A 12,992-nucleotide genomic window follows, 5' to 3' on the forward strand; every position below is an offset into this window, starting at 1 on the left:
AGGTCACAGATTTGAGACCCCAATTTCCACAGGCTGTGGCGTCTCCAGGATGCAGTAACGAGGCTGCCCAGTGACGCTCAAGATGCCACAGAGGAAGAGCAGGGTCTCTGGCAACAGAAAGGCACGTCCGCACCACGTGCCCCCGGGGCTGCACCACCTTGGGCAAGTCCCTCTACTTCTCCGCTCCATGATTTCCTCTCTGTAAGGGGACACTGTCTGCTTCACAGGGCGGCTGTGAAGATGGATAGGAAACCCCAGGCAGTGCCTTTGGGCTCCATGGCCCTGGCAGATGCTCGCTGTGTGCCCTTCCTCTGCCTGCGCCCCCACACCCAGCCCTGCCTGGGGCATTGACATGCCAGGCGCCGTTTTTCTTAGTGCCCGCATTCCCCACTGTTCATGTGATCTCTGACTCATCCCTTTCCTTCACTTCCCAAGGAAAATGGAAGGTGCTGTGTGTTTAGGGAGGAGTCTGTGGCCTTAGAAGTCTTGTCCTTATCCACTGTGTGAACAGATGTAGAACAGAGCCACCCCAACCCCAGTGTGACCTTCTGTGACACCCATGGCCTCACCACTGGCTTCGTGTCCCTCATTTGCACCTGCAGAGACCCCGCCCTGCCCCACCCTGGCCTGGTCACCACACTGAGTGCCCACTCGGAGCAGGCACTTGCTGTATGGCCTTACGCAGAGCACAGTGCCTGCCCAGTGCCAGCTTGGAGAGAGATCTGATTCCTGCTTGTTGAGGGGGTGAAGGAAGGACTGAAAGAATGAATGCATCTTACAGGGCGTCACTGATTTCAAAGCAGTTTCAGGGGCACTTTTCCAGCCCCGTCCTGACTGTGAGCTGCACGCTTTCGCTACTGCAAACCGTTATGACGGCTGGGATTGGGACACACACTGCTACCTACCCAGCACGTAGAGCACAACCCTGCCCGTGTACTGCGAGACCTTTCCATACAACACGGAGCACAGCGCGTTGGTGGCCAAGAAGCAGATCATCACGTAGCCAACGAACTGGATGCCCAGGGCGCAGGTGACGTAGGACTGGGGAGAGGGATGCAGAGCCACGTCACGGACGCTCCCAGGCCTCCCGCACTCAAGCTGAAGCTGCAGTCGGGTGCTTTGAACATCTGCTCTGAGACGGCCGGCAGGCCAGTGTGGCAGACACCTTCCTCTAGGCTCTGTGGCTCCCATGCAGGAGAAAAGCTAGTGTTGGTACGAAAATCCTCTTTGGGAAAGAACTAAAAGGAGGCAGTTTGGACAACTCTGGACAAAATTTTTTCTCATATATTTCTTGCCATTTTCTGTGAAATGTGCATTATTTTATATGGAAGCCAATACACCCTGCCCTTGCTGGGGCCAATCATTGCCTGTGAGGTCTAAAGAGAGTTTAAAAAAAAAAAAAAGAGAGAGAGAAACTGACGAGGTCGCCCTGCCACCTCTTCCGGGGCCTCAGCAGCCCAGCAGCCGGCTGCACACGTGCTCTCACACCCACCACATCACACTCCCATCACGGGCGGCCTCGAGGGCAGGCACACAGAACAGAGGCTGAGACGAGAAGACCAGCCACAGCCACATCGGGGGTGACAAGGACAAGTCCAGTGGAGGAGCAGGAGGGGCTGTCCCCAAAATGCCAAGTGGACGTTTCTGTTATCCTGTTTCTACTCTTTCAAGCCCCTAAGATTCTCCATCAAGGCTGTCCTGAAAGTAGCATTGCCAGATAAAAGTGAGGACACCCACTATTGCCTGAGCATACTCCCAGAGAGACATTTGTGGTTTATCTGAAATTCAAATTCTACCTGCAGAGGTGCTTTTTATCTTAAGTTGTCGGCCTTGCCTGGGAGGGATCTGGGGTGGGGACAGAGCAGGGAAGGCTCCTCTGGAAAGAGAGCCTCTGCCAGACACAGGCCCACGCTGGTCCAGCTCTGGCCACCAGCTCTCAACAGCTCCCAAGACAGGCTTCTTTCTTTATGCGCCCTGAGGTGGGGCACCGCCTCTCTCACCTTGAGGGGAGAAGGTGGCCTGAGTGGATGCAGCAGAAGCCTGGAGAGTCACATCGATTTTTAGATTGTGAAGCATGATTTGAAAACTAGAGGTGACAGACGCAGTGGCTCACACCTGTAATCCCAGCACTTTGGGAGGCCGAGGCAGGCAGATCACCTGAGGTTGGGAGTTCGAGACCAGCCTGACCGACATGGAGAAATCCTGTCTATACTAAAAATACAAATTGCCCGGGCGTGGTGGCATATGCCTGTAATCCCAGCTACTTAGGAGGCTGAGGCAGGAGAATCACTTGAACCTGGGAGGCAGAGGTTGCAGTGAGCCAAGATGGCACTACTGCACTCTTGGGCAACAAGAGCATTACTCCATCTCAAAAAAAGAAAAAGGAAAGAAAGAAAAAAAAAAGAAAACTAAAGGGATAAGGAATTTCGGTGATATTCATGGACCTAATGTTTTCCTATACGTAAACTCTAAAGTAAGGGTGCAGGGTGAGGCCTAGGCAGGGATAACACGAATGAGTGTCTGCGGGGTGAGTCAGCGGCAGCTGCCCATCCACTTGCTCTGGCTCCTTCCCCAGGAAGACACGGTTCAAGCAAGAAGTTCTCCCTTGAGACAAGAAGTGAGTTGAAAGTTACTTGGAGGTCGAGACCTTGAATCAGAAACTCAGCTATGGTAGCACTGGGAGCACAGGACCCCATTCCCCCCAGCCCCAGGCCTGGGCAGGTGGCCTGACACACTGCAGTCCTGCAGGTACAGACACAGGTGAAGCAGTCATGCCACGCATGGCCTGAGCCACCGGCCCTCACTTTCATTCATACCCTTGTGTACTCGCTGGAGAGGAATCCTTGCTGCAATCCGCTATACAGAGGCAGTAGAATTAAGAGGCACAGACGTTTATCCCTATATAGCTTGAAAGTCGACAGTAAAGTGGACCAGAAAGGTGGTGATTTCTTCTCTCCTTCACTTTCCCGTTGAACATCTCGTATGGGTTTGAGGAATGCAGCTATCATCAGGACAGCCAGGACACCACTCCCTGAAAGGAAATAGCAAAGGCTTCAGCTTTCACGGGGGCCCAGAGGCAGGGTGCCTGGCACGGATTTCTTTCAGTCGCTCATCCTCCTCTCGAGAGAGAGGGCTAACTCAGATCCAGATTTCAGGTGACAATAGACACGGCACACTTAAGGATCTCAGGTGTCTAGGGGCACTTGATTGTGCTGATTCTCTGATTAGCTCACGACTTACCGGCTTTCACATGAAGCCTGCCACAATCGATCAGTATTGTCCTCACTGGCATAAAATACAAAAAATTCCGGAGAGACCTCAGACATCTGAGTGTCCTTAACCATTGACTCTGCTTCTCATTCTAATCCCCAAAGCAATTTCTAACAGCAGCCAGCTTTTTAGTGATTTTTAGGATAATGATTCCCACAAGGGTACCATGTGCTACGCTTTTATTTCAAATAAACAATTTTGTGTAAAAGTCCTCCAATAGGAACTGGTTAAAGATATTAAGGGGTATCCCAACTGCGATGGAATGTTGTGCATTTGAAGAAAATAAAAAAGAAGCTCTTTGTACACGGATGGGAAAATCCCCATCATAAATGGTAAAAAGAAAAAACAACCAAGAGTCAGAACTTTGTGTAGAGTGTGCTACCACTTGAATTAAGTAAGAAAGGACATATAGATGTGCTTGTTCAAATGTGCATTAAATATGTCTAGTAAATAAAGCAGACATGGACTTTCTATGGGTGCAGAACTGGGTCTGAGGGCGGCAGTGAGAGGGAGACTCCCCACCGCACGCCCTTTCACAGTGCAGTGGTTGCCCACCCAAAGGGGTTCATTCCAAGCCCCCAGTGGATGCCTGAAACCATGGGCGGTGTCAGACTACATGCACCACATATTTTCACTCTGACAACAGAGGCAGCTACTGAGAGTCTACAGCCTGGGGAGCGTCTATGGTGCGGACATGCTGGACAGAGGGAAGGGTCACAGCCTGGGCTGGTGGGCAGGACAGCAAGAGATTTCATCACGCTACTCAGAACAACTGCAACTTAAACCTTATGAATTATTTATTTCTGGAATTTTCCACTTAAGGTTCTCGGACTGCAGCTGGCCTCAGGTCACTGAAGTCACACAAAATGAAATGGGGACAAGCGAGACTCCTGGATTTGCATTTTCAACTATATAAATGGGTTATCTATGCAAAAAATATTTTAACTATTCGTTTCATCCATGAGGAAACATCCTGTACTTTCTCATAATTCCAAAATGTGATGACTAAATCTCCATCATTTCTGTCTACCACTTTATTATTTGATCCACCTTAATTTCTGTCGATGGAGAACTGATGTTTATTTAGGTGTTTCTCACTTTACATAGAAGCCCTTTCGTTCCCTTAATGATTCTAAGTTCCTTCTGTGATATCGTTACATCTCCATTGTTTCTTTCCCACCTGGCAGTGGTCATGATACACAGTATTTGGGGCATCATAGATTGCTCAAGATTGGCGGCCATCCTTCCTTTCTCTCTGGGCCAGAATCTTTCAGATCAGTTCATTTCTGCCTCCAAGAGCTTAGACCCCGGCTCCTCTGAAGACGACGGGAATGATCTCATCTTACTGTGTCTGACCAACCTTATCTAGAGCTTTCTGTCTCTCTCAGCATCAGGGTCCTCGTGTGACCCATGCAGTGGGCTTGCTGCAGCACTGTGCCCCGGCAGTTGAGCGTTCCTGAAACTGGGAGGTTTTGCAAAGCCAGCTGTCTTCCAAGCTGTGTGCAGAAACAGCGGAATCCTAGCACCTGTCTCAGAAAGCACCATTGTTAACCCGGTTCCACCCAGAAATGCACAGATTTATTTCTAGGCTTTACTTTCTGTTATCTGCCTACTTTCCATCTTGGCTAAACATATTCCCCTTCCCATTTCATGATAATTCCACATTCTCATGAAGTTTGTGAAATTCCGTATGAAAGCGGGACTCCTGTTGCCACGGTTGTTTCTGGGTCACCCTTCATTTTCCTCTGCGTTGTCCTGGCCACCATGCGGTCTGGCAGGTTGTCACGCCTGCACAGGAGGCCATAGGGTATTTACAATTGTCAGGGCCCCCTTCCAAGCCGACCCCCTGAGCTGACTGTGTGTAGCCCATGTGGAAAAGGCACATTTTTCCTCCACTCACTGAAGGCAGCGCCTTCTCCATGATCTCGTCTTGTGGGCCAGGACGTCAGTGTCAGGCAGCCCAGTAGGATATGACCTCCAATCTCCCCGAAAGCCTCTTGGGTGGAGGAGCGGCAGGTCATGGACACAGAAGCCACACCCCTTTGTTCAGAATTATGTGTGTCCAGATGTCATGTGACTCAGAGCCTTCTGTGGGGCATGAATTGGGGGATACTGCACAGCTGTGTCCTACATTCTAAAGAGAACGGCTCTTTGCAAGAAATTTGACTGTGAGTGGAATGCTCAGAAACCTGGGAAAGTTACCCAGGGAGAGGGTGTTCTTGTTCTTTTAGGTCCATTTTTCTTTCTTGCTTTGTTTTTCTTTATGGTGATATGGCCTTGCTTTATAGAAAAGGACACATATAGGGTCCTGCAGGACTGTTAAGATCACAATAGTAAGACCACTTCTTCACTTATACGTGTGTGATCTCTGCCATACGTAACTTCTAGACTTGGACTCCCTTAGGCTGTAGGATTCCATGACCCGAGAACTGTCTGTGATGCATAAATGGCTGGGGCTGTGACACGACAGCACCCTGGGGGTGCCCCTGCAGGGGAGGTGCTGCAGGCAGCAGCCACCTGCGGAGGACAGAGGGCAACGAAGGGCCTGGAAGCCACGGAGAAGCCGGTGCGGTTCCTCTAGAGCAGGGGCCAGCAAACTATGGTCTGTGGGCCAAAACCTGCCCATGGCCTGCTTTTGGAAATAAAGTTTTATTGGCACGCAGGCCCGCTCATTTGCTTACATGTGGTCTGTGGCTTTTTCTCACTACAAAGACAATGCTGAGCAGTTGCAACAAGGACCATATGACCCTCAGAAAGACCTTCACATGTAGACATATTTGCTGTCAGCCCCTCACAGAGGAAGGCCGCCAGCCCCTACTCCAAAATTCTACTGTTTTATAGCTAGGACATGTCTTTGTTGGTGGCTGCATGACTGGAACTGGTGGCGCTGGAAGGAGACCTGAGGGTCTTGACTCAGCTCCATGTCCCCAAGTCCCCCAGCCGCCCAGCTATGTAGAGGAGGCAGTGAGGGGAAGTGTGGGGGAAGCACAGGCGTGGCTGGTCCCCAGGACCATGTTGATGGGAACGTAGGGGCCTGCTGGGAAAACATGACCACGATTCCAAGTCAGCAGAGCCTTGCAGACCAGAGCAAACCGTGGCTCCTCCTGACTCCCTGTCCACAACTTCCACTTACTTCTAAAGCCCTCAATCTGGGCCTTGCACGCCAGCACCCTCCCCAGGTTGCTCTCCTGATGGATGTCAATAGCCTCTCACTGGCTAAGAGCCTGGTCCAGCCTCCTCCCTGAGCCTCCTGGGGGCCCTGCCACACTCAACACTTGCATCAGCCTCTGGCCTGAGCCCTGCACAGCGTCAGACTGGCCATTGGACACTACGCAAGAGTCCCTCTGTGTCCTCAAGCCAGGTGTTCCCGGCCTGAGCTCATCTTCCTCTCAACCCCAGGACTGTCTTGCTCTTCCCCACACCATGTCCAACCCACACAGACCCTGCTGGCCTCTCTCTCAGCCCCTCCACCTCTGCCTCCCCCTCCCTGCTCCCTTCTCTGGACTCAGCACTCCGTCCTTAGTGGGTCTCTGCCCGCTGTCCCTCTGCACCTCTAAGTCACGCTGGCACAGGGTCTGTCTAGGAGGCAAGTCTGCCCTCGTCCAGACCCTTTGGCACAACATTGAGGGCCACAGCTAGTCCTGTGCCCCAACTCTGCCCCTCCACCTTGTCCCCAGCCCTGAGGGCTCCTCGTCAACTTCTCACCTCCAGGGTCCTCTGGCATCACTTCCCTGCCTGGCCAATCTTGCTCATTGTCCAGACTCAGTGTAGGGACCACCCACCCTTGGAGGCTTTCCTGAAACTTGGTGCTCCAGGGAGATGCAGCTGCAGTTCAGCTGGGAACGGTGCTCAGAACACCGTCGGACTGAGTCTCGGTTAGTTGGGTGTGTGTCTGTTTCCTTCACTAGGCTCTCGGCTTACTAAAAGCGAGCTTCTAGTCATCTGAATGTCTGGACCAAGAAGGCCTAGCATGGCTTCCGTATGCTGTGTCCACTTCCAGCCATTGCTTTACAAGTGCTCACTCAGAGCCTCTGATGTGGAAGTGGCCTGAGGGGACCTGAGGAGTGGTGCCGCACATCATCTCAGCACAAGGAAAAGCTCTACAGGGCGCACGAACCCTCCTCACCTATGACCCCGGCAGAGTGTGGGACTTGGCGTTCCCAGAGCTCACAGGTACCAGACCTTTGATCTTTAAGAAGGACCCATTCCAAGGGCTTTATGAATCCCCAAATCCAAGAATGACAAAGAATATATATACACATATATAAATACATGTGTGTGTGTGTGTGTGTATATATGTGTGTGTGTGTATATATATATATATATTTTTTTTTTTGAGACACAGTCTTGCTCTGTTGCCTAGGCTGGAGTGCAGCAGCATGATCTCAGCTCACCGCAACCTCCTCCTCCCGGGTTCAAGCAATTCTCCTGCCTCAGCCTCCCGAGTAGCTGGGATAACAGGTGCATGCCACCATGCTCACTCAGCTAAATTTTGTGTTTTTAGTGCAAATGGGGTTTCACCATATTGGCCAGACTGGTCTCGAACTCCTGACCTCAAGTGATCTGCCCGCCTCAGCCTCCAAAAGTGCTGAGATTACAGGTGTGAGCCACCACGCCTGGCCAAAAAAGAATATATTTAAATTCTTTACAAAATGGTTTTTAAAACTCTCTCAATGTGTCCCCTTCAAAGTTGTAATAAACCTTTCACTGTAACACTAAAGTCACATATGAAACTATTAACATAACATTCTCTATTAAAATGAACTTCTAAGAATGAGCCTTGTCATGACAATTAACTTCCTCTGGGCAGCCGTTTCACCATGAGCTTGCAATGTCTCCAGCTAAGGTGCAACCAGCACTTGGGAGCACTCGCCCCTCTAGCCTTTCCACAGAAGGTACTCAGTACATTTCTCAGAAAAAAAAAAAAAAGGTCGTTTATAGCAATTATGGATGTTCAGGGTCCCTTGGCCACAGCTGAAACACCAACAGTCAATCCCAGTGCCCTAGCCGGCCACCAAGTTGTCTGTTATAGTAGCCACCAGCCCCCTGTACTGCTGGGCACTTGCAGTGTGGCTGGGAGACTTAGGAACTGAGACTTTAATCAGTTAAGATGTAAACAACCACAGTGGTTAATGGCTACTGTGTTGGGCTCTGGAGATGTATAACAATCTCTTCACCCCAGGATCCTCTGTTAGACAGCACGGGTGTACTGCATTTGATTCATAAGAACACTGCCTGCATGTAATCCAGACCAATACATTTTGCAAGGATGTTTCAGAAGAAGAGAGATTCCTTCTATATTGGGGGAGATGGTCCTTGTCAGCCCAGGAAGGAGGCTTGGCTCTGCTTTGCTGGGGACGCTGCCCTGGGCTGGTGGAGCACGTACCGGTGTAGATGCCCAGAAGGGTGTAGACCAGCTGCTGGGAGGGCCTCTGGGTGCTGTTGGTGGTTGCGGTGGCCATCAGGCAGTCACTGGCCCCACAGGACATGAGCTGCTCTTCTGGGAGGGCCTCTGTGAAGTCAGAGCAGATGGGAGGCATGAGATGACCGCAAATGTGATGACCGCAAATGTGATGAGATGTAGGTTCTTGAGGAATGAAAGTGACAGTGGAAAGGATGGACACCTGCAGGGAGGCATCACTACAGGTCACGTGGAAAGATCCAGTGTGTCAAAATAGATTTACCCCTAGGCACATGACCCTAGACTCCATTTAAGACACTTTGGGAGGTGGAAAATCCTATTAGTGTTCCGCAAAGATTCAGGGAAGAATAAACTTGGAAAAGTGCTGCTTACCTGTTATACTACTTTTCTGACACAATTAAAATTTTTCAAGTTTTCAAAACTAGTCAAAAAGAAAAAAGTACATGAGATTGGGTGCCATGAATGCTAGATTCTCTTTCAGATTTATCCGTTACCAACTCCATGACTTTGGACAGGTGATTTCACAACTTTTCTGTTTTTGAAAACTAATGTTAGTTCTGTGATCTCTTAAAAGAATAGAATTTTAATTAGAATTTTACCTTGGCTGGGAGTCTGGCCAAATACCAGCGATGAGATCAAGTTGCCCCACACACCGGATGACTGGAATATGAGGAAGAAGATTCCGAAATACTGGTTCACCACGTCTTTGCCGTGCTTTCCCGCCTTCTTTGCATGTGTGTTTCCCATGATCGTGAGGTATGTGCTCTGCGCAGACCACAGCGGGGCGGCCCCAAGCCCTAGCAGTATGGAGGTGGGGATCAAAGTGTACCTGTGGGTAAAAGGCAGACCCACAGCACCGCCTGTGACAGGAGACACAAGCCCATCACACCCGTGTCCCTGCGGTTCTTTAGTCTTTCTGGGAGAAGGAAACGCCGCCTGGCCCATTGCAAGCATGGTAATGGGTGTTGCTGGTTGGATGGATGGATTCACCATTAGACTCAGATAAATGAGCAAAATCAGTGCATTTTCCAGCTCAGATTGATTTGCAAAAGTGAAATTGAAGGCCAGTGAGGCTCCTTGTATTGGATGCAACCACAAACAACAAGATGAGGAGAACAAAGAAGGCCGAGGGACAGCCTCAGTTAAAAAGACCAAGTGACCGGCTCAGGCCTTGGTGGCAGGGTGCTGTGTGAGACTCTGCAGCTACCGGGAAGAAGGACATGCAGCCGTCATCAGCAGCATGTCCTGGGTCACAACCAGCGTCCCTGGAAGATGTTCCATGGATGTGTTCCCAGGGTCTGGGGTGCAGTCTAAAGCCCTCAGAGCTCGGTCTCTGTGGTCCAAGTCACCAGGGAGCAGGGTGGCCTCCCATCCCTGTGACCTGCCCTGGCCATACCCACTTCCTAATGGTGGGCAAGGTGCAGCTTTTGGTCCATTGGTGACATCTGCCTAGGTGCCCACGAGACTCACCCTCTGCATTGGAGTTAGAGTCCCCTGTGTTACTGGAACCCTCACCCAGCCAGGGGAGCTGAGGCTCAGAACAGATCCCAGGGAGAGGCCAGCATCAGGGATTGGAAGGAGGAGATGGAAGCAGTGGGGGGCACAGAGGAGCCTTGGTGAGAAAACAGTAAGGAAGCCCAGCACCGTCTGTTACCAAAGCGAGGTGGGGGTGCGGGGGCAGCAGAGCTCATTTTAAAATGCCTGCAGTGAACAGTAATCAGGCGCAAATGCAAGTCGTGTGCAGAGTGAACGTCCCTAGCATGGGGAACGGCCGGGGTGGGGTGGGCAGGGGGTGGGGGCTGCGTACCAGCTGGCGAAAAAGTTGCCCACGGAGAAGGCCACGTAGCCACACATGGAGAGGATGATGGTCCCCTTGCAGCCCAGCCTCTCAATGAGGAGCGGTGGGAGGAACATGGAGGACAGGAGCATGCCTCCATAGAGGGTGCTGAGCGCTGTCACACCCAGGCCCTCCTCGCTGTACAGGCTGCTCTGTGGGAACAAAGCCAGCCCTGTCAGAGCACGGGATGGACACAGTGAGATGAGGCACCAGCAGGTCCTCAGTGTCCCCCAGGCTGGAGGCTGCCACAGCTCCCAGGAACCGCCAGCCACAGGCTTGCTGCCCTGGGAGCCTCCTCTGCAGCTGGTGGGAGGAAAGTACAGGTGAATTTGGAATAAAGCAGTTAGTGTGTCTAAACATCAGGGAGGGAAGTCCCAGCACCCCTGTGAGTGCTTGTGCTGAGGCTGGATGGCTGTGAGAGCTGCTCACACCTCTGTGGACGCCTGCCTGAATCTCAACTGAGAACAGGACAGTGTGGCAGGACGGGGCTGGAGACTCTGCCAGAATTGGTCTGTGAGGGGCCTGCATGCTCCCGGGGAATGGAAGGGGTCCTTCAGCCCATGGGGAGGCCCCAAGGATATGAAGCAGGTGAGTGCGCATGAATGATTTCTCCCTTCAACAAATATCCATCGCCCACCTCTGAGTGCCTGTCACTGTCTGAGGTTCGAGGATGGACCAGAGACGTGGCCCTTGTGTCCTGGAAACTGCAGGCTGCTGCCACTGGTGGAGATGACATGGGCAGGCACACGCTGCCATGAGGGTGCTGGGTGCCCCACCCCAACCTCAGCTCCAGGGCAGGGTGGGGAGAAGGAGGTGACCTCCAAGATGAGAGCTGAATGAGAACTTGGAGGCCTGCAGCCAGAAAGGGTGAGAGGAGGTGGCAGCTGCAGGGGAGGTGCCACGAAAGGGCATCCTTGGTCCTTGGATGAGGGGACCTAGTCCAGACCAGGGTGAGGACTCATGAGAACTCTGGAATGAGGCCCTGTCTTCTCACTGTGGCTGCTGAGCTCTGAGGAGGGAGCCTGGGGATGCCTGTGCCTTGGGGCCTGAGAGTGAAGCCAACCACGTGGAAGCCTTGGGGTTCTTGGAGAGAGGTGGGCTGAGCTCCTAGGCATGCTGGGGCACAGTCATTCCTGAGTCACTTCTATCTGAACACTCTGTGTTGCTCACGTCAGTCCTGACTAGCAGAGACAGCTGTCCCGGAGAGCATGACGTAAAGAGCTCAAAGTATAGAGAGACCATGTAGTCAAAGTTCACAGTTTTGCTTAGAGTAAGCTTGGAATCTATAAGGTCTAGTGATATTTGATAAATTCACTTGGCTGCCCCTAACCACAAAGCCAAGGGCATGCAATCATATTCACAATGACTTTTCCTGTGTCTCCTTTTAACCACCCAAAGGCAAAGAATGTCCCAACAAACCACGATCCCAAGACCCCTGCTGTCCAGAGCTCTCCAAGAGCAACGCACACCTCATTGTTGTCCAATCCTATTGAGATGAGAGTGGGAACTGCTCACTGGAGGACTGCATCTGAGAACCACTGTTTGTTTTAGAGGATTTGGTGTGCAGTGAAAAAGAAACACCAGGTGAATTAGATTTTTCAAATTTCCAATTCATTATTGTCTGTGACCATGGGGATTCTTGGAGGCCAAGAAGTTCAGGTAACTTGACTGGACACATACCTGCAGGCTCTGCAGACCTCCATAGGCTGTAAAGAGAAGCAGGAACCCAAAGGAAACAACAAGGACGTTCCTTAGACTTCTGTCCATCGTGCTGGCTGAAAACATCAATCATCAGTGGGCAAGTAAATGTGTAGCTCCCTAAAAGAAACCAGTTGAGGAACAGGAAAAACAGTCAGTACCAAGAAGTCCCATTCTCTCTTTCATCTGAGCTAGAGGAGAATGTTAGAGGTATGTTAGTCATTAAGCCTGTCACTCGTTAATGAACTCGGTTATCACTGACCCCATGAAGCACAAGGGAGCGCTGCTCCTCATTCACCTTCTCTGTGATCCGCAACATCCACTTTCTATGGGGCAAAAGATCATGACTCTTACCAGCCTCTAGGTAATGGTGCTTTTTTCCTGTTAAATTCTAACAGACATGGTCCAGATGGTAAAGTGATACATTTCACTTTTTATATGTGTATAGAATAGATGGAACATTTCACAGTACAAGAAACTGTCAGAAATTGTCAGTGGTGCAGAATGTGAACTTCAGTCTTAAAGAACAAGGCATAAATGTCAACTTCAAGATACATAGTTCAACTTCTGAAGAAGTGCTAACGTGATTATAAGATCCTGGGGCCAAAGTCTTCGTATTGCAAAGACTGTATGGTTTCACAACACCGTACAGCAATTATTAAAAGAAGAAAAACTTACATGAGGATAAGGGAGGAGACCACCCCTCATACCATCTTGTGCCCAATTTCTGCCTCCAAAGAAAGAAGTAAAACCTAAAGGCAGAAA

General features: G+C 50.9%; 1 protein-coding gene across 1 annotated transcript; it reads right to left on the reverse strand.

Moving 5' to 3' along the window:
• Positions 1–897: 897 nt before the first annotated feature.
• Positions 898–12,470, reverse strand: LOC112617515 (protein unc-93 homolog A). The gene is made up of 6 exons (XM_025374270.1): positions 12,210–12,470; positions 10,500–10,681; positions 9,292–9,521; positions 8,657–8,782; positions 2,817–3,031; positions 898–1,041 (listed from the first exon to the last, which is right to left on the reverse strand). The coding sequence occupies exons 1-6, from the start codon at positions 12,312–12,314 to the stop codon at positions 898–900; spliced, it is 1,002 nt and encodes a 333-aa protein (XP_025230055.1). The 5' UTR covers positions 12,315–12,470.
• Positions 12,471–12,992: the final 522 nt, after the last annotated feature.

This window comes from Theropithecus gelada, unplaced genomic scaffold (genome assembly GCF_003255815.1).
Source record: "Theropithecus gelada isolate Dixy unplaced genomic scaffold, Tgel_1.0 HiC_scaffold_218, whole genome shotgun sequence".
In the NCBI taxonomy this organism is placed as follows: Eukaryota; Metazoa; Chordata; class Mammalia; order Primates; family Cercopithecidae; genus Theropithecus; species Theropithecus gelada.